This window comes from Myripristis murdjan, chromosome 19, assembly GCF_902150065.1.
Source record: "Myripristis murdjan chromosome 19, fMyrMur1.1, whole genome shotgun sequence".
NCBI lineage: Eukaryota > Metazoa > Chordata > Actinopteri > Holocentriformes > Holocentridae > Myripristis > Myripristis murdjan.
Genome location: NC_043998.1, coordinates 23,907,595 through 23,932,200, shown reverse-complemented (window position 1 = coordinate 23,932,200; position 24,606 = coordinate 23,907,595). Strand labels below are relative to the sequence as shown.

General features: G+C 42.0%; 1 protein-coding gene across 4 annotated transcripts in view; it reads left to right on the top strand.

Moving 5' to 3' along the window:
- Positions 1 to 24,018, top strand: part of sun1a (Sad1 and UNC84 domain containing 1a) — a 29,628-nt gene extending 5,610 nt beyond the window's left edge. For 2 of the 4 annotated variants that reach the window (XM_030077455.1, XM_030077454.1), the window contains exons 2-21: positions 4,996 to 5,193; positions 5,890 to 6,086; positions 6,917 to 6,943; positions 7,376 to 7,687; positions 8,977 to 9,099; positions 10,408 to 10,602; positions 11,882 to 11,962; positions 14,438 to 14,528; positions 15,160 to 15,206; positions 15,867 to 16,075; positions 16,488 to 16,748; positions 17,484 to 17,576; positions 17,733 to 17,803; positions 18,234 to 18,378; positions 19,003 to 19,311; positions 20,104 to 20,188; positions 20,815 to 20,930; positions 21,014 to 21,181; positions 21,307 to 21,399; positions 23,050 to 24,018. In XM_030077455.1, the coding sequence (XP_029933315.1) occupies positions 5,069 to 5,193; positions 5,890 to 6,086; positions 6,917 to 6,943; positions 7,376 to 7,687; positions 8,977 to 9,099; positions 10,408 to 10,602; positions 11,882 to 11,962; positions 14,438 to 14,528; positions 15,160 to 15,206; positions 15,867 to 16,075; positions 16,488 to 16,748; positions 17,484 to 17,576; positions 17,733 to 17,803; positions 18,234 to 18,378; positions 19,003 to 19,311; positions 20,104 to 20,188; positions 20,815 to 20,930; positions 21,014 to 21,181; positions 21,307 to 21,399; positions 23,050 to 23,166 (2,865 nt within the window). In that variant the 5' untranslated portion in view covers positions 4,996 to 5,068 and the 3' untranslated portion in view covers positions 23,167 to 24,018. Of the gene's footprint in view, positions 1 to 2,236; positions 2,554 to 4,138; positions 4,202 to 4,365; positions 4,439 to 4,995; positions 5,194 to 5,889; positions 6,087 to 6,916; positions 6,944 to 7,375; positions 7,688 to 8,976; positions 9,100 to 10,407; positions 10,603 to 11,881; positions 11,963 to 14,437; positions 14,529 to 15,159; positions 15,207 to 15,866; positions 16,076 to 16,487; positions 16,749 to 17,483; positions 17,577 to 17,732; positions 17,804 to 18,233; positions 18,379 to 19,002; positions 19,312 to 20,103; positions 20,189 to 20,814; positions 20,931 to 21,013; positions 21,182 to 21,306; positions 21,400 to 23,049 lie in introns of those variants that run through there. The other 2 variants (XM_030077453.1, XM_030077456.1) reach the window with 2 other exon arrangements.
- The last annotated feature ends 588 nt before the right edge of the window (positions 24,019 to 24,606 follow it).

Sequence of the window (24,606 nt, the reverse complement as noted above, 5' to 3'; positions counted from 1 at the left end):
ACAGCTCTATTCAGTAGTGAGGGGCGATATGGACTAAAAATTTTATCACGATAATTTCTGGCATTTATTGCGATAACGATAAAAGTGACGATAAAAAATATAAAACAATTCAACTCCATCTTTTTGACTACAAATCTATCACCGCATTCAGTCTTGAGAACCCCACAAATACTGCTCAAAAATAATACTTACTGTAGTCAAATACGCTACTAAACTATACCAATTAAGTTTAAGTAGTACACCTGTACTGCATCCTTTGTAATCACCGCTTTTTTGCAAACTTTGCATATGACAGATGTTTGCTCCACGTCAGACTTACTGTAGCCAAACCAGTTCCAGATAATCGAGCTGGAGCCTTGTTTAGCAACGAGCTCTTTGCTATCAGCCCCGCCTTCCGCCATGCTTGTTATTGTGCTACACGTGTGAGCTGCCGGCTGCCAGCGGCGAGTGCGTTGCGCACGTAATTACATCATCAACAGGAGTTTATCGTTATTATCGCGAGATGACATATTCTTACCATGGGGAATTTTTTTGACGATATATCGCAAACGATAACATATCGCCCATTCCTACTATTCAGTCTTCACAGACACTCTGAGACATTACAGCCTTTTAAATGAATAATTAAATCACAAAATGCACAACTGGGTAGTTACATGAGGAGCATAAAATGCTCAATTAAGAAAATAAAATGTCACTGCATGTTTTTCATACTTCCTCCTGTTACTGTCATCAGGGAAGATCCTGTTTCAGATTAACAGAGGAAAACTTCGACTGGCTGGTATCCGAAAATTATTGTTAAATTTATCAGCCAAACCCAATCTGTGATCTATTTTCTGGACTTTGTGCTTAATTTTAAATAACCTGGCTCTTAGCTTCCCAGCAGTATTACTTCTGTTTTTCTGTTCACTTTGCTTGTCCCATCACATCCCATCATAACACAAGACAAACTAACTTGCAGCATGGTAGGGTCTCCCTCTGTGTCCTGCAGTGCCCCCTGCAGGCTGCTTTATAGAAAAAACAACACAGCAGTAGGACTGACTGGCAGCACTGCAGAGAATCTCTAATTGGCTCAGGGTTTGAGGGCTGCTGGGTAATCTGAGAGGATTACTGCAGCATATTGGGCGGGGAGGGACAGCAGCCTCACCTGCAGGGTACACGGCTCACTTTTGGGTCCGAAGAGTCACCAGTTCACCTCCTGGACTGGAGCTGAGGCTAAAACTTAGATGACCAGCTTCCTGTCTGTTGCCACTCTGTATTATGCCAAGTATGGCTCTCAACACATTTTATTTGTTTTTGTTTTGATTTGTTTTTTGGGTGTTTTGGTCTTAAGAGTGTATTACACCTGCTTTATAAATATGCAAAACATCGACAACTTCTCCTTCTTTCTCTTTGATCATGTTGATCATTTTATTGATTAATTTTCTCCACACAGCTTCACCTCAGCCTCACCTCACTCGTTCAGATGAAACTGCTTTATTAAAGCGTGTGTATTGGTTACATAATTATTGCAGGAATATTTTATGCTATCTTCTGCTGCTATGTCTCTGACGCTTTGACTCCTCTGGCTTTGACTGATATGTGCACTTTGAAAGTGGTTTTCTTTGGGATTGAGGGGGCCATAGCTGATGTTTTTGTGCACGAACATGCATGCAAAATCAAAAGGCCAAAAGTAAGAAAATGAAAGCAAATTAAAACAAATAATTGAAAAATATTACATATAAACCAAAATAAATAGTACTAAAATGTTCCAAATTATTTACACAAAAATATAAATTACCTAAAAGTATTTAGAAGTCACGACTTTGTTTTCCAATCCAAAAAATACTAACTTTATAGGTCAGTTCTTTTAGGTTTCAGACATGAGGATTTTCATGTCAAATGAATCCTCCAACATTACAAATATTCATAATTTCCCCTTAGATTTATGGTATAAAAGCTTCTACAGAGCTGAGGGAATGCTAAACTCCACTGGAAACTAATACTCCTCTGTAGCCCAGACTAATCAAATTAACTTGGAATTAGATATGGGTGTAATGCGTCTCCTTATGACGTTGGATTTAAAACTTGTTTTACATCAGCACTATTTTAAATTCACTGTGAATGATAAGAGTGTCGGCTAAATGCGTGAAACAGAGTGGAAATAAACAGCACAGGAGTGAGTAGTGAAGGTGGCAGGAACAGTGAGCAGGAGGGAAGGAGGAGTGAGTGTGTGTGTGTGTGTGTGTGTGTGTGTGTGTGTGTTTGTGTGTGTGTGTAAGCAGCTCCACTGTCCACAGTGCTAACAGGAAGTGACTGCTGCAGCAGTTAGACTGTACTGTAAGTAGCAGTGAGGTGCCTCTGCTGTCCCGCTGCTACAGGAGTTTCTGTGTGTGTGTGTGTTTTTATGGTGTGAATGTGGGTTTGGATGTGTGTGTGTGTGTGTGTGTTAATGGTGTGTATGTGGGTTAATGGTGTGTATATGTGTGTGTGATGTGGGTATGCGGCATTTCTTGCTGGAATGAGCGCCTCGGACGGAGAGGGGCACCTGGAGAGCTGGGGCTGGACAGACCTGTGTGTATCACCTCTTTAACTTAAACTGTTATTGTGTGTGTGTGTGTGTGTGTGTGTGTGTGTGTGTGTGTGTGTGCGTGTGTGTGTGTTTTAGCAGCAGGCTCGGCTGTGTTTGCTCATGCTGTATGTGGGTTATGTTAAACAGTCAGGGCTGTGTGTAGCTGATAAGGACACGGGGATTTATTCTGTTCAGCGGTGTGTAATCAGACTGCTGACCGACTTTCCTCCAGAGGTGGAAAGAAGTGAAATATTCAACACGGCTTTTGTTACTTAGATGAAGTTTTCCTTGCTTAGAAGTAAAGTTACAGGTGTAAATGACTCTTCAAGTAAAAAAAAAACAAAAAAACACCAGAGTTAATGATGTAATTGCAGTAAAAGTTAGTGAGGACAAACTGGGCTGTTCTTATTTAAAAAAGAAAAGAAACATTAAAAGTAAAGAAAAATCATAAATGAAAGTAATGTTTGACCAGCTCTCTGTGAAGTTCTTATGGAGAATGCAGGAAATTTGCACAAATGAACTTTTTTAAAAGCGTAGCACAGCACCATAATTCAGTCAAACATGCACGAGTTAAAGTAAAATTACTGACCTCAGAAATACATAAAAAATACGTTATAGCAACAAGAATAAATCTAAATTGTTTCTTGCTTGCAGCTATGTAAAGCTTAAATGTGGCAGCCGGTTTACTTGAAGGTTTTTTCTTTTCGTTTGCTGTCTGCCTCTCTGTAGGAAACATGTCGGCTGGCTTCAAAGGTCAGCTGTGAGCGAAGCTGTGCTTCTGTCTTGATGTAGTTTCTGCCTGGTGCATGTTGGAAAGACAAACTCAGCTCTGTTATAATCTGGGCCACATCTGAGTGGGCATATGGAGCGAGCTGTAATACCACAGTCACTTACTGTACCTCTGTGTGTGTGTGTGTGTGTGTGTGTGTGTGTGTGTGTGTGTGTGTGTGTGTGTGTGTGTGTGTGTGTGTGTGTGTGTGTGTGTGTGTGTGTGTGTGTGTGTGTGTGTGTGTGTGTGTGTGTGTGTGTGTGTGTGTGTGTGTGTGTGTGGATGCCAGGCCAGTGTCTCAGCTGCCTGAATATTTTGATCCTCTCGCCTTCTGCTGTAATGTTTCCATGTTTACATCTTGTAATTTTAACCCTCCCTCCATAAAGACTGTCTTCTTTTTCTTCCTCCCTTTTCCTGTCCTCTGCTGTGTCCATTGTTTGTTTGTGGGATATTACAGGCTCTTTCCTGCTCTTTGTTTGGGACAGAGCACACATGGGAATACAACACGAGCACTGCAATCAGAGCAGAACACTACATACAGTTAGGCACCACAAAAGTTATCTCACATTGAGGAAAGTTAAGGAAACAGGTACAAACCTCAGAGGAACAATCATTAACAATGTTGAAGGAAACTGGCACAACAGAAGCAGACAAGTCAGGTTACGAGATTAACAGTTTATTTATTTGCTTTCTCGTGCTGCAGAGGTCAACAATTTTTATGAATATTACTGGAATCATAATACATTCCAATTTGTGCGTTGTTGGAAACCTCATGATTCTTACTTAGCCTATTTTTCTTTTATTGCTTTGGTGCAAAGGTGTGTTTCCTTTTGATTTGTCTCCTACTGCGGCACTAGGAAGCACCGACCTCATGGAAGAAGGTGAATTCATCATGTTGTATGTGACTTGGCATCTGTTGCTGCTTTTTAGAGAGGGTTTATATCCTTCTGAATAACAATAAAACAAAATGACATTATACTAATAAAAGACAAGATGTTTTTGCTCTCACTGAAGCATCATAAAGTGCACTCCTTCTCCCCCACAGGCCAAACTCCCTACTTTGGTTTTAGAGGACAACATAATAGACAAAATTGGCATAGGATTTTGCATGGTGACAGGTAAATAATAATGCAGTCTTTTATCAGTAGAAATGCTGTCAGCACATGGCTTCAGCTGTCAGGCTTGGCTTCCTTTGCTTTGCTGGCTGTTTGAACGCTGAAACTTGGTAAGAGTGGATGTTGTCTTGCTCTGCATGTGGAGGATTTTTCCTGAACAGCAACATTTAATGCCTGATTTGCTCTGTCCCAGCTGATCAGCCAGATGCTTGAACGCTGCCTGATGTTGTAACTCATCCTCCTTCCTCCTTCCTCCTTCCTTCTTCCTCCTTCCTCCTTCCTCTAAAAATGCCCAAGATCAGGCTGAACACTTGATCTTGGACAGACTGAACACACCTCAGGAAAAAAAACTGGCAGACAAACAGCTACAGATGCAGTGCAAATGTTAATTATGGTCTCTTCCTTTTCCTTTTTCTTCTCTCACTCGTATTTCTTTCCTTCTCTCTACCTATTCTTCCTCTGGTTTGTCATCTTTCTGCTTCTTTTCCCTTTTTCCCTATTTTTTTCCTTCCTCTTCTTCCTCCTTCCCGCTCTGTTTCTCTTCTCTCCTCCTCCTCCAGCTCCAGCTACTCCCCGGCGGCGTTGGACATAGAGAGGGAGCAGCGGACTGTCCCGGCTCTCCAGTCTCCGGTCATGTCCAGACGCAGCCTTCGCCTCCACACTGCTGCTCCGTTTGGAGACGAGAGCCTGCTGGACCGCAGCCTGCCCAGCAGCAGCGCCTCCTTCAGCGCTGGAGCCTCTGGCTCTCAACTTGCCAGGTAAGTTTTGTCAGCTGGAGGTCCTCAAAATCCACCTGATATTATAGTAACAGTCATGGAACCAAAGAATTTTATTGTCAGATAAATGAGCAAATTAAAGGAATATTGCATCCAAAATAGGTTTCCAGTCTGTCTCCCTCCACCCCAACACGTTTGTGGAATCGAGGGGCTTGTTTTGTTTTGGGGAGCTCAAACCGTCAAAAATGTACAAGTTACAAAACTCAACAGCTTTTTCCAAAAACAATGACACAGATACTATTAAAGATTTCCTGCCATAACATCGGCAGCATCAACCTGTCTACCTCTAATTCATACTCATTTTAGAGCGGACAGATACAAAAACTGACATTTTATCCAATTTGAGTTTATAATCATGTTTAATTTATGCACCACACTATACACACTCTTTACATTTCTACTAACCATTTCCCAAAACATGCCGTCTACATTCAGGTTATTGCCGTGTGAAAATCAACTTGCCAAACCTTGAAACTTAAGCTTTGAAATCCATCGCAGCGACCAGCCTGCTTGGTTTATTTTTGTCTTCAGCTCTTCTGTTGTCTTCATGTGCACCCAAAAATCTCAACAAGTATTGCTATTCTTTGAAAGATGGTTGGTTGTAATGTAAAGTATACATGTAGTGTAATGCATTGGATAAAACATGAATGGAAACTCCTTTTCCTCGTTTCCCTGTAGGTCAGTGAAGTCCCATCGTCGTTCCCAGCTGCGCTCTGTTTCCTGCTCCCAGTCTCTCCTCCTGAGCTCTCAGAGGCAGACGAGCCCGCCGCTGCACAACAGCAGCCTTCACAGCGTGGCCTCGGACGCCTCGCTGCTCTCCTCCATGCTGGACGAGTCCTCCGTCCAGGACAGGACGCTGGTCGACAGCTTCTGGGGTCCGCGCTTTTTTTGATTCCCATTCCTCTGTGTGTGTGTGGTTGGGGTCAGACACAAATGGATGAAACATATGAAGTTTATTTTGTCAATTCATCTCTTTCCATTGTTTGTGTGGTTGAAATAGAGACAATTCTGTATTTAAAATAATTACATAATATAGATTGCCCTACGTTCTCTCTGTCATTTTCCAGGCTCTCCAGTCACCCGTTTAGAATAAAATAGCTTATTCCATTTTACATTTGTCCACAGGTTTACTTTATTTAGCTGTAAAGCCATTGTCATTTCCCATAGATGGATATTTGTTGGTGGGAATAATAATATTCAGCTGTAGAATATCTGATTTTTGTATTCATTATCAGTTCCAGTGAATTGCCAAAGTTCTCAATATCTGATGCGATACTGTGGCAGAAACAGGAATCCTTTTCAGCACACACTCTTATTTAAAAAAAAAAAAAAATGTGAAGATAAACAATTAAATTGAAACATTTGGGTTTCAAGTATTTAAGCATATAGTTATGCTTAAAGAGGGCAGAGTTACATGTGCATTACTGGCATGTAGCCCTTGAGCAGAACACAAAGCAGCCCAACAAAACACTGATTTCATATGCAAGAAATCGTATGAAATGTCCTGCTATAACAATAAACATAGTGGCATGATTATGTGCTTTTATTTTGATTTATAGCCCTGTTAGCATGCCTGACACTTTTAATGTTTCAGTATTTGATCATTCAGGCTGAGGCCACATTACATAAGATCAGAAGTTACAGAATGAGGGAACACAGGTTGTGTTGATACACTTGTAATGTTATTGCTTTTAATCATTTGCAGGGTTGGACCAGGATGTTGATCCTACAGGTGAGTTTATGCTCCACTTTTATCATGTGAGCCATTTTATGGGATCTTCTACACCACTTGAAGAGTTTTTATTCCAAAATGAAATATCCACTGTTTGAAAACTGTGGCAGCTGCTCTTACCAAATGGCAGATGGCATTAAAACAAGTCCCTACTTTTTAAGAAGTCTGTAGCCTCAGTTCTTCAGCTGACAAAACGATTTTCTAGATTCTGGATGCTCTACTCTATATTTTGAACTTCAGGTAATGTTTTATTTTTCCAAAATGGTTATTTAGCCTTTTGGAACAGGTCCCACTGATGCATTACTCCCACACAAAATTCATTTAGGAGATAAATGGTTTTTGTCCCACAACAGTGCTAAAATAATATAATATGTTGAATTATTTTGAGTGACCCAAGTGTTTAATTGTGCTTTATCCCTGTGTTGCTGACAGAAAGCACGCTCATTGCCGAGCCCAGTGCCGTCCCGACCAACAGCACTCTGATTGGACAGGAAGATGACCTCTGTTCCAGCCACGCGGCCCAGGGCCAGAACTGTACGGTGAACGGGTTCTACTGCAAAGACTGTGACCCACACCACACCAGGAAGGAGGCTCCCTCCGCCTGCTACCCTTCCCCCAGATACACCTCCTCATCCTCTAGATACACCTCGTCCTCCCTCGCTGCCTGCCCAGCCGGGTTAGGGGCGGGGGATTCGGGACCGTCTACCATCTACTGCAGGGACAAGAGCCGCAAGAGCAGGACAGGTGAGGTGCTGCACTGTTTAGGTCGTGGGAACAGTGTAAAAAATGTAACTGAAGTCCAAAAAATGAGGTGATACTTGCTTTGATGCACAAATGTGATTTTAAAAGTTTCCAGGGCTGAGACGTGATATTAATAAAGGGTGCATTCTCGCCAAGTATTTGAAATCTGGAGGGATTCCTCCTTTAGTTTGGTTCAGTTGGCCAGATGAGCTCAGTGCCATTCAAACTCTTCTGGGTAAAGTAACAGCAGCGGACACCAGAAAATGTGACTTTCAGTTCTCATCTGAGAGTGAAAGAAATCTTAACCAACAGCAAGGAACGACTAGACAACACAAGGATTTGAAAGGTCAGCTGTATAATAGATGAACGTTTGAAAATTTTACATTTTTGAGCATCACCACGCTCTCCATAGGGAGAGCTCTCTGCACAAATAGTCCAGTCATTTTATGACTCAAGGTCAAACAAATTGCAACAGAAACAAACTCAACTGATTTTGTATCCTCAGCATGTCCTGAGTGAGGGAAAAAAAGCCCCGAAGAATCCCACTGGGGGAAGGTTTCGAAAAAGCCCAAAATATATCCCATTCAAACGCCTATTACCTTTTTTTTCTCATGTGAATAGGGTAAAAATTTTAACCTTTAGGTATCACCATGAAAATTGCTGAGTTGATTACTTACATATAGACAAATAAAAAATGTATTGCAAGTTTTTTGAAATTGTTTATTGACATGAACAAATGATGCATATTTGAATCATGTACACACTAATTTGCATAAATGCTACAACAGATATAAACCTTGGGTATAGCCAGGTGAAAATCTTGTAATCAATCCTGTTGACATATAACAGGCAAATACTGAACATTAAGGTCTGAATGGAACCCATTTAGGCTACCAATGAACATTACGGAAGAAGGAACTTCAAACCAGTCTTTAGTGATTATCATTGCAGAGATGAGGTTTGGAGTTGGGTCCTTTTTTCCCCCTCACTCAGGACATACTGAGGATACAAAATCATTTGAGTTTGCTTCTGTTGCAATTTGTTTGATGTTGACCCCTTATTTGGCTTAAAATTACTGGACTAAAAGCATTTTATCCAGAGATCATGTCTTCCAGCCTGAAGGTAGAAGATAGCAAAGAGCCAAGAAAGGAAAAGGAACTGAGAGCTCAGGAGACGTTTCTTCTTTCCTCAAAACAAGAACATGTTGGAGAAAGAGGAAGATGTTGGAGAAATGGATGTGATTCAGGGGTGGAGATTGAGAATCTGAAGTAATTTTGACTGGTTCTCATCAGGTTTTCTGGTGTCCATGTGGGACGCCGGTGTCACGGTGAGCAGGAGGTCTGCAGCCTCTGTGTTTTACGTCCTCACTCTGTTTTACCACCACATCCTGCTGAGGAAACATCATGACGCTGCAGGTAGCGGGCTCAGTCTCTCACCATGAACAACATTCAGTGTTTCCCTCAGGCCGGCAAAGTGATTTTCATGTCTGGTCGAGGACCCCTCCCTCACAGGATTTTTCAGACACAGTAACTGTTACTTAAAATTATACACACGCAACCTGGCTGACATAATAATTAATGAAGAGAAAGGTACCGTGTGTAATAGCAAACAATTTGCGATGGGTTTTGATTTCTCAATTGTAACAAACTGAATTCTGTATGCCACTACTGTCTAATTCTCTTTTTAAATCTCTTGTTATCAAGAGGATTCGAAAAATTGTGGAGCAGTAATTTTGCCTGCTTGGTTTGCCCAGACAAAAAACAGGTCATTTATTAACCTACATCTCATCGGTCATTGTTTTTCCTCTGGTCCATGCCTTGTGAATGAACTCTGCTATTGCCAAAGTATTAACTTCAAAAAGAATATTTAATATTGATCTGTGTGTGTGGCAGTAGGGAGGTGTGGAAGACTGACGCATGCAAGAAGACATGCAGTAATATCGCAAAGACTGCTATAAAGATGATAACAATAATAATACTAATTATAATAATGATAACAATATACAGAGCAAATCGACGTTGCTTGTAACTGTACATGAAAGCTCCGCATGAAATATTAAATGGTTATAAACAGTAAAGAAATCAGTTTGTGGTGTTCAGGCCAACATTATGGTGGGCCAACACACATTTGTCTGTGTGTGGGAAACACTGATCAGTTCACAGCTCCACATTTTCTTTGCATCAGTGCCTCAGGTGAAGGTGCTAACCTGCATGTGGTTGCAAATAAACAGCAGTGACCAGCCAAGTGCAGGTAAAGTTTAACAGTGGCTGGTGAGCTGCCATCCTTTGGAGATCTGTTGCAATCTAAAACTCCTGCTGGCTGATCAAATCGTGAAAATATCTGCTAAGTTTTAAAATAAAAGTCACTGTGGCTGGTGGACGAAAACAAGTTGCTGTCCTGCCCCACTTTACATTTCCCATCACATCCCTTCTAATTCAAACATCTTTGGATTTGATGCAATGGCATAACCTGGCAATTTTATCAATTACGACCTCCAGCAATAAAGAACCAAGGTGTTTTCCACCTGAACTTTGCTGCTGCTGCTGTCTGACACTGTTTAAAGTCATGCAAATCATCTCTTACTCTGCCAAGGAATCCTTGTCACTGTGGTGCAAAGTAAAGGTCTGCATCTGAAATCACAATGTGGGATGGAGTTAGTTAATCAACATGTTCTTTAATTTTTCTTTAAATTTGACCTGCACTCAGTGTGACTCCCCCCTCAGGTGAGCTGCAGTGGTTGTTGGAGTCAGTCCTCCTGTATGGCAGGACGGCTGCAGCCTCTGTCTGCTCCTTGCTGACTCTGGTCCTCCAGGCCTGTCAGACTGCAGCCTCACAGGCAGCAGAGGTCGCCCTGCCCAGCTCCAACCATGTGGGCCAGACAGAGGCTGATACAGACGATGGGAAAATGGTTAACGGAGGTAGTGATATTAACAGAGTCTGCACTTTACGAGGACTCTCTTCTTTACTCAGGTGTTTATTCTCACTGTGAATGACTAACACCACATTTTTCCCTCTGACATCACTCTAGCTTCCTTCTTTCAGTTCCTCCACTTATCTGGCATCTGTTATTTATTACTAATTATTTCAAACAGCCTTCCTCCTCCTGCTCTTCAACAGTTGCCTTCCACGTGGGATCAGCGCTGGGTTTTGACAATAATCATTCGCTGATCTTCCCTCAGTCTCCTCCTCTCTACACTGCATGTCAGCCTCTGAACTATGTATACACTTAGGTTTCACGATGTGTTCATCTTAAAGGAAATTTTTACCCTAAAGCACATAATATGTAAAGTATGTAAAAACTTGACTTTACAATTTACTTCACATTTCTGGTGTTGTTTTGTTGCTTGGTGCCTTTGTTTTTGCTATTCTGCAGCTAACTAGCCTAACTAAACTATTAAAGTTAACTACTAAAAGTAAATCCACTGATGTCATTTAGAAATATTCTCAGCACAGCCACAGTGTGTTTAATAGAGAATTTAAAAAAAAAAAAAAAAAAAATCCCCCAAATTTTCCCTCTATCAAATCTTTTATTCAATAGTTGAATGGATGGATGGGCAAGATACAGAATAGACACATGATGACTGATATGAAGACTCCACTCCTAAAACATTTAGTATTGAGAAGCAGACAGACGGCACACAAAACTGTGCTTTCCTACTGTAATATAGCCTTTAATAAAAATCATCAATCAATGCAACAATACAGATAACACCATATTATTGAAAAGTAAATGAACAAGTGCGGGTCTCATGTCTATATAATGAATTAATCGATCATGGCTAACATAATTGATGTTCTTCTTGATTGTTACCATCCCTAGTGTGAATGAACCAGATACAGAAAGTTTCCCACCATGTTCACACCCTCGGTTCCTGCAGGAGTACCAGAAGGACAAACTCCTGCAGCGTTTGGCTGAATTTGGAGATTTTACTTTTTATTCTTCGGTGTTCACCTTTCTTGTTTTCCTGTCACCCGTCACCTCACAGCGCTCAGCCGCCGTGTTTCCCTCCCAAACAAATGGGCCGCCGCCCTTTTGCTTTGGCTGTTTCCTTGGTGAAATGCAAATGCTCCCCGTCTCTCCCTCACACCCTCTGGTCTGTGTGTTCGTCCTCAGCTCAGAGGAAGGAAGTGGAGAAGCAGAGCCTTGTCGCTGACTCTGTGTGTGTGTGTGTGTGTGTGTTTTCTCTGTTGTTGCAGCTCACTCCAGATACTGCCGAGTCATGAACCTGAAGGAGTCGGGAGCGAGCAAGACGCAGCTCAATCTGAACGGATCTCTGTGTGAGTAGTGCTGGAGAAAATCACACACACACACACACACACACACACCCCTCCATCGTATGTTGTGTAAACAGGACGTATATTCACACTGTCAGTTTGACTGTCAGTGGCCTCATCATTACAAATTATTCCCTTGTCAGCGTGTTTTATCATGGCCTCTCTCTGTTTAGATAAACTGCTGCGGAGGAGAAAAATCAGGGCTCCAATAACAGGAGCAGAGGTGTAACCAAAAAAAACAAACAAACAAAAAAAACAGTGTAGGAGTACAAAGTGGATGGTTGCCACTCTCTCTGTCCATTAAAAGTAATGTTGTTTTGGCTGAATCGTGATGTTTTCAGTGTCCAGCATTAACACCCACCCCGCACCAAGTGCCGGGAACATTTGTGTTTGCTGAAGAAATCAATGCAGGTCATCTGCAACTTTTCTGAGAACATGTGAATGTCCCAATTATTTATTTGTTGCACTTAAATGATTAATTAGAAACTTAATCCACTTCACAAGCGACTTTCACACACCTGCTTTGATGCATGAAGTTGCTCTGAAATGGGATAGTGTGACATGCCAGTGTGACAAGTATAATTATTATTGTTGTTATTAAAAGTATTAGCATTATATTTCTCTTTTCCTGCACAAGTTATTTTTGCAAGATTTTTTTTAACCCTTTGAAAACCAGGAGCCCGTTTGCAGACTTAAATTTTGAAAGGTTTTAGTTCACCCTCTTAACAGAATTCATTGTATGTGTCTCTGTCTTTTATTACCTGTAACTTTCTGGTCCGTTCTTGCTAATTTGCTCACCATCTTTCTGAATTTCCTCAGGTTTCATGGGTTTGCATGCTTTTAAACATTTAAACACAAGAATGCCGACACTGATCAAGCAACACTGATCACATTTTTAAATATAATTTTAATAATTATGAATGCAGCTGTAAGTGCATGGAAGTTTCTTTTTTTAGTCATAGTAGAAGTAGTTTTTTTATTTTTTATTTATTTATTTATTTTTTTACTTGTATTCCATTCAGTTGTTGCTAGTTTGCTAATTGCCTTTTTTCCCTAAATAGGGTAAATAGACATTTACATTTACATTTCAACTTTAAACTTCTGAGTTGGAATCTGTTTTTCCTCCAACCTTTCGAAATATTGTTGATCAGTGTGGCCAGGTGTAAAATATCACAGGAGCTGCAATTTTTTGGATAAAGGTAAACTGGATGACAAAGTGCCATTATAAATGAAGATGCCCTGGCCTACAAATCATGTTCCCCACATGTAAGAAAACTTGTTTTGTACCGAACCCAGAAAAAATAACAGCATTTTGAAAATGAAATGAAAATTCTGACACCAAATTTACCATTCCTGCAAAAATTGGGAATCATATTTCAACTGCAAGATCTGTCACAATGGTAGCACAAATATTGTTTATATTTTTTTTAACTACATGGTTCATCCCTATTTTTGAGTTATCGAAAAGTATTTTCATTATTTCCTGATATTGTTTGGTTCCATTTCACTCCAACGCTGCTGCTACCAACAGGCGACGACTGCAAAGAGAAGCAACACTCAGGGATGCCTGCTGTCACTTCATCTTCATCTTCATCTTCATCATCGTCATGGTCCTCAGTGGCCTTCTGCTTATTGGGGTTGATGTGGAGCGCTACTGCTTTTACAGGTTAATAAAAAAAACATGTATCTGATGAACCTGACTTTGGCTGGCTGGCCAAACCTGAGACTCCAAATCCAAAATCGACTCAGAATGCATTCACACACTTTGCAGACACAGTGAATCACTGTGTTTCCTCCATGGCATCTAAACTGACGTATTCTTTCTCTTCCCGTCTGTAACACTTGTTTGCCTCCTCAGTTTCGTGTCTTTTCTCACTGGCTCAGACGGCCGGTTCATCAGCCTGGCCTGCATGCAGGAAACTGCTCTGTGCACTCTGGTCCATTGGCCAGTCTAAAGGTTAACATCCACATTTTCTTTTCTTTTTTCTTTAGTTTTTAGCTTGTTTGCTGGTCTTCGCCTTGTTTCCTCACTTTGCTTCTCTTCTCTCTCTCCTCGCCGAGTCATAGCATGTCTTTGTCTTGGATTTTGTCTCCTGTGTTTGTGTCAGATTGTTTTAACCTTTTTCCTTCATTAAATGTAAATGTATAGTTTTTTTGAATGCTCTTTACCCCCTGGTCTGCTCCCCACACCTCTGGGTACACACGTGGTACACATGTATAACTGTTTGGATGTCTCTCTGGCTGCAGTCTAACCCGGTTCATTGCCTCGTCTCATCAACTAACTCGATAACCCTCCTCTCTTCCTCCCTCCACCTGTCCTCCTCAGCTGCCCGATGGCTTTAATTCCCTAATCTTCTCAATGTGCCACAGTGAACTCCTTTAACCTTTCCTTAACCCTGCCACTTTCACTAATCCTCTGCTTGTGTGTGTGTGTGTGTGTGTGTGTGTGTGTGTGTGTGTGTGTGTGTGCGCATGTAGGGGATGCAGTGGGTGACGCGTTCAGGTGGCTGGGGAGAAGATGGCATCACGTGTTTGGCTCTGTATCGCTTCACCGTGGCTTCGTGACTCGGTAAGTCTGTATATTTGTTATGATATATTTCTATGTTGTAAGTCTATTTATATGGCTATTAATGCATTCAAAAAGATATTATTGAAAATTGGATCTCCTTCCCTCTCTCTCTCTTTCTTTCAAAGAAGTTTTGGCCACAGTGTCGTGATAACATAAGGTGGAGAAAGATGCGTTCAGTTTTTCATTAAAGTGAGAGTGAATCAGTTCTCCACTGGGATGTTCAGTATCAACTCAGCAGGCTCAAGCTCAAACCTTTCTAAATCTTGACTAAACAAAGCAAACACGAGTCCAGCTTCTCCAGCCTGAAATCATTTTGCGGTGACTTCCAGAGAGAGCATCGGCACTTCTGCCTAATTCAGCTTTGACCTGAGGATCAGATAAATCCTCCCGGGAATGTAAAAAGTAATCTCCAGTTTTGTTGTAAGAGGAATAACGGCTCAAAAAATCAGGAAGCAGAGCTGGTCACATTGTGTCTCAAGTCATTAGACGTATGAGTCACCGCAATGCGATTAGTCTGCAGTCGACTGAGCAGCACTGGAGACTGAGAGGCAAAATGTCTGCATGTGTTTTGATTTATTATTCTGACTGTCCTCAGTGCTCATCTGTCCCATCTCTGCTTTATGTCCTGCAGGTTCCTGTCAGGCCTACTGCTCCTCCTCCCACTGCTCCTCCTCCTCAGTAAGTCTGCACACGTTCTGCTCACGTCCTGATTTCTGAACTTAACACAGCATCTTGATGTAAAAACCAAAGCAATCACTTTAAAGATTGTCTTCTCAGGTCATACCTTGATTTTGTGCCACCTTGACTACTGTTCTGCAGTATGCTCAGTCTCTAACAGTGAGATTATAGAATTACAAATTGCTCAAAATAGAGCTGCTGGACTGGTTTTGCACTGCTCAGTTAGAATCAGACTTGCATAATCGAACTACAGCCACTTTTTTAACAATGTAATTTATTCCGATAAATCTGAATTTCTGAATACAGTCAAATAATTCTACAAAGTAACTGCCACAACCATGATACCGGATCTGCTGAAAATGGTAACTTGGTATTACCTAGACCAAAAACACTGTGTTTACAGAGAACAGTAGTTTATAGATCTATTTTGAACTGGAATATTTCACAGAGAGTTTGTTTACGAAAGGTTTGTTTACATTTTTCACCAGTATATATTTCTGACCAATGAATGAAAGTTTTTTGCAAGTATGTTTGCAGCCCCACCCACTCTCTCCTGTACTCTCTTGAACCAAAACAGCATATTACATCACTATAATAACCGCTGTCTGATACTCGATAAAAGGCTGACAAGCTGATGTGTGTTTGGCTCCTGTTCCTCAGGCCTGTGTTGGTGGGGACCAGCCACCCTGCTGTCCGTCCTGCCAGCCATCAACATGACGGAGTGGAGGGCAGCGCTGCCTCTGCCCCACCTCCCCATCCTGTCCTCCCTCACCTCCTCACAGAGCGAGCCGGAGGAGTCCAGGGAGCTGCAGACCCACGTCGAGCCTCCGTTCCCTCCTCTGCTGGTTGAAACAGCGCCGCGAGTCGAGGTGGGTCAGACACTGCATGGTGGTGAAGCTTCTCCAGGTCTAATTTTTTTTTTTTTTTTTGACAAACTGGGTTTCAAGATTTTCTCTAACAATATATGCTGTAGGTCTCACTGAATTACAAGGGATATTGTCTGATTGTCTGTCCTTTCATGAATTTTGAAACTCCACTAGGTGGAGTTTTTCTTACCACACAGAAACATACAGGTTGGAAAATGAGTTTTGAAAGCCAAAAATCTCATTGAGTAATTAGTATTTAGCTCTGTGAGCCTCTTTCTGGTAAAAAAATAAACCTTATTTCCCCTTGTTTTTCTTTTTATGTTTGCAGTAGTTATATATCTGTTGCTTCTATGTGACTCTGTACGTAAACTGTTTTTTAGATCAGTACCTTTTATAAATGGCTTTTTCTCTGCAGGAAGAAGCGGGGGCAGACTCGACTCGCCTCCTGCAGCTGGAGAGGAGGCTGGCCGGTCTGTGGGAGCGGGTGGAGGCGGGGGGCCGGCAGGCGGAGCAGAGGCACGACAAGCTGCTGCAGATGTACCAGGACCTCCAGCAGCACCTCGCTCTCCCACAGAGCCCCGGCGGCGGCACCGAGGCCTGGCTGTCGGACCTGCTGGACCACAGACTGACCGGCCTGAGAGAACAGCTGGACCGGCAGAGGCTGCAGTGGCAGCAGGTCAGAATGTGGGGGTTTGATGTTTAATGTTACAGAGACATGGGATTGTTAGGGAACATGCAGTGGATATCAAATGTCGACACAACATTTCCTACATTTAAATGCTTTGAGACCTAAATATGAAAATTCTGACCATTCTTTAATTTGCATATTTCTGATTCTAAGTCCAGATATGTTAAAGGTTTTAATCTCTTGTTCTAAACTGCTAGAAAGGAGACAGGAGGGAAGAGATTGGACCTGTGAGTGTGACGTGAATTAGCGATGTTTTTTCAGTTTCAGTCAGCTTCATGTAGTATTTTATCATGTAGTATCATTTTCAGTAAACAGTCCCTCACAGAATCAGTTACTCCTTTTTAAATCACTTCCTAAAACCCATTTTTATAGACTTGCCTTTATGTAATGTTGTCTTTATTTTATTTATTTATTACTGCTTTTATTGTTGTAGTTGTAATATTAATTAATTTTTTTTTTATCATAATTTTTATTTCATTATTATTTTTACATATTTTTTCTATTGCCTTTCTGTTTTACTGTCTTTATCTTTCTACATTCTTCTGTTTTCTCTCTATTTTTTTGTATGTCTTATTTTTCTTTTTTATCCTTATCTTGATTTTACCTTAATTTTGTGTTGCTCTTGTTTAAATAAAGCTTATTATTGTTAGTAGTAGTCATTAGTATATTAGCATTATCTTTTATGTTGTATTTTCCTGTCTCTCTCTCTCTGCCTTGTCACAGACTCAGGATCAGTACCTGGCGCAGCAGCAGAGCCAGGCGTCTCGTCTGGCTGAACTGGAACTTCTGCTGCAGACGCTGGCAGCTAAAACAGAGGCAGGACATCTAATTGATTTAATTATACCGAATTTACATGTCTTAACAGCTGGTTGTCCATTTAACTCAGATATGCGGTACTACAAATGGAGTCACTTAGGTTTTTTTATAGGTTGTAGGAGAGTTGTTAACACGGTCTGTCCTGTCTGTGTGCAGGAGGTGCAGCGGCGACAGGAGGCCACTACTGCAGCTGCAGCTTCGCCCACAACACTTCCAGCTCCAGTCAGGTACCTGTCTCACCTCACCTGTGTCTTATTCTGCAGATGTTTTCTGGTTCCCAGCTCCTGCAGGAAGACAAAAACCTGAGGAAATGTATATCAAACCTTCACTAGTGTTTAATACAGATTATAAACAGGTAGTTTCAGCCAGATCTTATTTGTGAAAGATGAATCCTAACTGTGCTCATAATCCTCATAAAACATGTCAAGCTTGTGTAAAATGAACAATAGTAATAATCTTAAAATCTAATAATAGTCACAGTGACTCTGGGTGCTTTAGTGTGGCTTCACCTTGTGCTCATGATCGTCTTCTCAGGTATTAGTTCAGCTTTTGCTTTCATTCAGGCTAAACGGTTGTTGTTGAATATGTATGATGATGCAGAAAACATTTTCAAGGTTTTATTTTTGTTTGTTTTGTTTGTTTTTGTGTCGTTTTAAGTGCTGGTGTGGACCGTGAGTCCCACGATGCCTTGCTGGCTGAGGTTGTGCGTCTGGAGACGGCTCTAGGCAACGTCAGGCAGGACCTGCAGGGGCTTATGGGATGTCGAGACCGCTGTGAGCGACTGGACGGTGTTCAGAAGGCGGTGAGAGAACAGACAACACACACACTCACTCCTGCTTCATGCCATTTTCCGCTCAGAACACACTGAAACTCTTCAGTTCATGGGAATCTTAAAGCTGCGTCGCCCGTTTTGATTCAGTTTTGTATGTGTTGAATTCAGTCGGCTGAGGTGTTTAGAACGATTTATAACAGGGGTTCTTGCTTTATTTGAAACCACGGATTCAGTGTGAATCTTTTCCAAATCGAGACACTCAGTGTGTCTTTCCCTCGAGGCTGTGGTAAACCCCCAGGCATGGAAACATTTGGTATTTTTACGGCTCCACCAAATTATAAATTATAAAATATTTCATATTTTTCATACACTGGACACATTCTGCAGTTGTCCTTTTTCTTAGCAGTTCTCTTTTTATTTTGCGCAGTCTCTTCTGTAACCATAATTTAAAACATACTTTAACTTTGAATTCTATCTCTTGTGTTGGAGTTGTTGTTTGCTTGTGTTTACAACCCTTACTTTTTTTCATATATATATATTCTGTTGTTCTGGCTTTATTTTATGCTGTGTTCTGTCACTGTCGGCTGCTGCACCATCTCTTTCAAATCATTTTGAAGCTTCATCCTCTCCCAACATTTTCTTCTCTCCCGTCAGATTTCAGCTCGGGTTTCAGCTCAGGTTCGTGAGGAGATCCGGGCTCTTTTCTACGGCAACCAGCTGACGACGGGCACCGAGGCGTCCGGAGACCCCGCCGCGATCCCGGACTCACTCCTGCGGTGGCTGTCGGAGCGCTACGTGAGCGCGGCCGACCTGCAGGCCTCGCTGGCCTCTCTGGAGCTCAGCATCCTGCAGAACATCAGCCTGCAGCTGCAGCAGAGTGCAGAGCGGACCGCCTGCGAGGAGACGGTCAGACAGAGCGTTCTGCACGCTGCCCAGGACGCCGGGGCCGCCGTGACCGAGCAGGTAGGAGGCCGGGACCACGTGCACTTTGTTTTACAACACAGATCTCCTTGTTTTACAACACAGATGTCAGAAATGTTTTGGAGGGAAAAGGGGAAAAAACAAACATATTTTTAAATAATAAAAAAAAGTAGCCTGAAATATCGGTGTCGACTGGGGTCATATTGATGCTACCAAAAAAAAAAATCCGGCCCCCATGTTCCTGATATGAGTCAGCCATGAGAATTATGTGAATTTGAGAGAATAAGTTGATGTGGTGAGATGAAGACTTTTTCAGAATGAGGAAGTGAACACTTATTTATAGCAGTATCAGATCAGACTGCATGTATTAAACTGTTAAACTATTAAATCTGATAAGCCATAAAGAAGATGGCAGCTCAGATGACTTTATCAGAACCAATGGAGTTTTTTTTTTTGTTTGTTTGTTTGTTTTTTTTTTACAAATGGTAACAGGTGTCATTATTGTGGGAGCTTGATTTGAGTCAAACTTGTGAATATTGAGTGGTATTTTGTACTTTTTGCATGTTTTTCTCCCTCCATGTCAGACTCAGCTACAGAAACCTCCCTCCCTCAGTGAAAGCAGCTGTATAGTCTACGCTGCTTCCACATTAAAGTAGAATATTTTTTGGGGCAACGTTAATGCTTGAAGTTGAAACTATGCTTCTCTGCAGTACAGTTTGTATTTGCAGCTGCTTTTTTCTCTCTCTTTTGAATATTTAACTCGTCTGTTTCTGTCTGGCACTCCCATCCAAAAAGATTTATGCTGAAATCTCTGAAATCTCTCCTCCTTTACAGGACGTCCATCAGATCGTGCAGAACGCGCTACGTCTGTTCAGCGAGGATCAGACCGGCATGGCCGACTACGCTCTGGAGTCTGGAGGTCAGTCAGTCTCATCACGTAGCTCCAGTGTGCTGCACATTTTCATGGCTAAATCGGTGTGTTAGCTTTGCTATGAACAAAACTGAGACCCAACTTCAGCGAAGCTGTGTGCAGGATGCACTTCATCCCCAAAATAAACTCAAAGACAGGAAGTGCACTACAAAACACCTCACATAGGATCTTTTACTCTTATTGCTGTAAAACACAGGTTCATGTAACAGATCAAGAGGCAAACAAATATCATTTATCTTGAACTCCCAAGCTGTTCCCTCTGCTGGCCTAGCTTTGAAAACATTTTAATTCTGGTTGAGGTGGTGGCCTTTGAGTCGGAAATCTTTTTTTTTTTTTTTTTTTTTTAAATGTAGCCTTCTCTCCGTGCGCTGTCTTTTGTTTGTTTGTTTGTTTGTTTTTCTCCTCCACCCACTGACCCCCACTGGCTGAAAGGTCTCAAACTCTCCCGTCTGAATTTCAAAAGAGAGAGTAAGCTTGAAACAGAGGTTGGTGAGCTGCTCAGGTGGCAGGTAGAGCAGACAGAGGCACACCTGTAACCGTCACTGACTGGTGTTTGGTGGTTGGTGAGTTTTCCAGTAGTGTTTATCATTTGATGATATCCTGTCGTCCTCCAGGGGGCAGCGTCCTGAGCACCCGCTGCTCGGAGACGTACGAGACCAAGACGGCCTTGATGAGCCTGTTCGGCGTCCCTCTCTGGTATTTCTCCCAGTCGCCTCGAGTCGTCATCCAGGTACTGGGACCGTCCCGGCCACAGATTGGTACAGGTCACAGTAACGTTCAGCTCTGACTCTCAGGATGTGTTTTCCTCCTCAGCCTGACGTCCATCCAGGAAACTGCTGGGCCTTCAGAGGCTTCAAAGGCTACCTGGTGATCCGCCTCTCCATGAAGATCGTCCCCACCGCCTTCACTCTGGAGCACATCCCCCGAGCCCTGGCACCCAGCGGGACGCTCCGCAGCGCCCCGAGAGACTTCACCATCTACGTAAGACACACACAAGTCAAAGTCATGGTTAAATTTTCTTAATAATTGAGTGGTTGAGTTTCTGTGGTTGGGCCCTGCAGCTGCTGTGTGTGTGACGTGGCTGTGTGTGTGTGTTGTGCTGACAGGGTCTGGATGATGAGAACCAGGAGAACGGGAAGCTGCTGGGCAGTTACACCTACCAGGAGCACGGAGAGCCGCTGCAGACCTTCCCCGTCTCTGTAAGCAACCACTGTTATTCTGTTATTTTTACAAACACACTCACTACAGAGAGTTAATGATGTGGTGTTGTTTTTACATAAAAAAACAAAAACAATACGTAGTTTATTCAAAGGTCTGGGAAATGTATTTTGTCTTTTCAAGTCTCAAAAAATCTAGAAAACTGAAGTAAAGTGTGTTTTTGCCAGAAGTTTGATTGATTGAGCATTTTATTTATTTCGAATATGAAATAACAGAGCAGCAAAGAGCAGAGCAGTGAAGATCACATGAACAAACAGCCGAATATGAGCATCAGTCCACACTTGAGTTGGCCTCCTTCTACCCATAATGCCTTGTGTTTTGGCCTGGGTTCTTGTAGCCGGTCGGATGCTCTTGTTAGATGGACAGATCGTTCTCTCCTGGACAAACCGGCTGAACTGAAGCAGGAAAACGCCGCAGAGGCAGATAAAACTGAGCACGTTTACATGCACACCTTATTCCTGTTTTAACCGGAATATTCGCAATATTCCGGTTGCGCACGTGTCATGTAAACACGCACCGAACCCGATTAAGGTCATATTCCGGTTGGAGAGAATTCTGAATAAGCCCCCTGGAATATTCCTGTTCCAACCGGAATATTGGGGCATGTAACCACCTTAGTCGGAAAACTCCCCGAACGACTCACAAGGAATTCTGTGGCGTCTTTGTTGCTATGGTTACCTGCAAGCGGGGAAAACGGCAGGGCGAACAGCAGCAAGAGCCAAGAGACTGCAGTCCGCCTTCAGCTAATGAAAGACTTAAATATCACGGAGGATATCGATGGGAGAAAACATAGAAATAGCGACAGAAGAAGAAGCCTCCATCTAAAACCCACTACCATCTGGAACTTTCTTAGCTCAATATTAAACAAGTTTACCAGCATTTCAGGCTGTGCCTCCAATCGGCAGAGGTGTAAACAGGTCACCTGATAATTTGTCACCTGCACAGGTGCGATGATAAAGAATTTGCTTTACATTTTAGACAGGTAATCCTAACCTCAGTTTAACTTTAAAGAAGTTTGGGCGGGACGTGGTGCAGGGAAGGATCACTCACATGTGAAAACCAACAGGATACCAGTTTGGGAGAGAAACCGTTTTATTTTGATGGGATGAGGTGGATGAGAGGATGATTTTGTGCAGGGTTTATTGGTTGAATTTTTCATTCACACTCACTAGAGCAGGATGACATCACTATTTAAGATGCTCTGTTTCACAGGAAGCTGAAGTCAGGTGAGGTCATTTCATGCTGATTTGTAACCTGTGTATTAAACTGCCAGTGTTCGGTATCAGTCGTTTGGACTGGCTGCTCGCTTCTGTTCATGGTGAAGTTGGTTTGAATGAGAAAACGCTGCGTTTCAGTCAATCAAAAGACTGTGATGCCAGTTAACCTGGAGGTGAAATATGCACTCAGACTTTCTGCTAATGTAAATGCCCACACGCTTTTTTTTAGCAGGTAATAACGGATTAAAAAAAAAATAAAATGTGTGAAACCTGCTTACTTAGTGTAATATGAAAGTGGTAATATATCGGAAAATGAAGGATGAGACCAAATAAATTCTGCTGGATGTTTGTTGTCATCCTGCTGTTCTGTCTGAACACTGTTGTTTTTTTTTTTTTTTTCCCTGTCCTGGGCAGGAGGAGAACAGCAGCGCGTTCCAGATCATTGAGGTGCAGGTTTTGTCCAACTGGGGCCACGAGGTGTACACGTGCATGTACCGCCTCAGAGTGCACGGGCGGCCCAGCGACGACTGAGGACGACGCAGACGCTCCGCTGGCTGAGCAGAGCGGCGGCAGCGACGCCCGGGAGTTTGTTTCCAGATGAAGTGATGATGCACAGACTGACCGCTGCTGCAGCTCTGGACCTGTTGTCTCTTATTTATGTATTTATTTACTTATTTATTTCTCACTCCCACGGCCTGTTTCTGGGCTGGGATTTGCAGAGATGAAGCACTTCAATTTGTTTTCATCGATCAAACTGCGCTCCAGACTCCCTGGGAGGATCGGATATAATTTCCTGAGACAGTCGCTTCCCTCTGCCGGAGCCGAGCGGCTGCAGGTTTTCTGCTGAGTGTGCAGTTTTCAGGGCAGAAGGTGTCTGCCGTCACACACCGAACGTTTTGCCTCTTTCCTGTGGAAAAGGAGGAATGCAGAGTCACAGACCGTCTGCACGTCTGGAGTCAGGAGTTTGTTTTTCAGTGTGCAAACGTAGCGTTTCTTTCAGTTTGTGTCCATGTTGCGTTGTAACTTTTTGTTTGTTTGTTTTAAGGGGAATCACCGCTCAAATGTTAAATGATATTGCACTGATGCTCTCAGCCACACTTACAGCAGAACTGACTTTAGATTTGATTTCATTTCCCAACACGTGGCTGATATCGAAGTGGACCTGCAAAGTGCCCGGCTGTACATTTCCCTGTTAATTATTTTTATTTATTCATCGTTGAGTTGCTGACGGGGGAGTCGCTGTGTATTATATTTTTGTAAAGCGTTTTCAGACTGTTTCAAAAGTGTCTTGGGACCATTGTTTTCTATTTATGTATATTTTTGTGTTTTGTATGTGATTTCAATGTGGAACTGTTATAATAAAGATGTCAACTTTTAAATGCATTTTTTTTTTTTTTTTTGGTCTTCACTGGCTGAAAGTGATGCACAAAGCTTTAGGGTGGGATGATCCTTCAAGTAGCATCCTCTCATTTAATACCGGATGACAATCACAATGTGTGTGTGCATACAGTACATATGAGAGGGAGAAAAATAAAATCTAAACCTCGTTTCTTTTCTGCAAAACTTACACGTCCATTCACTGAGGCAATACAAAACAATAAAAAAAATGTGTATGCAAGTGGCTGTATTAATCACATACAATAAAATAATTATTAAACACTTGAAGATCAAAACAAATTACAATATGTGACAAGAAAATCTACAAACATTGAAATACACTTTTTTTTATTACTAATATAATGAAGTCCTTAATGAAATAATACGGTTTTTACATAACGGTATAAAATGCCCGTCTGCAAAACAAAAAGATACAGAGGCAGTTTTGTCCCCTCAGCCATCAAAGCATTAAATAATATTTAGGCTATTGGTGGACTACCCATTAACTTATTAATTTATGGACTACACAGCCTCTCCTATTTATCTATTTATTCTAACCTAGGTTTTTTTTTTTGTTTGTTTGTTTTTTTTATT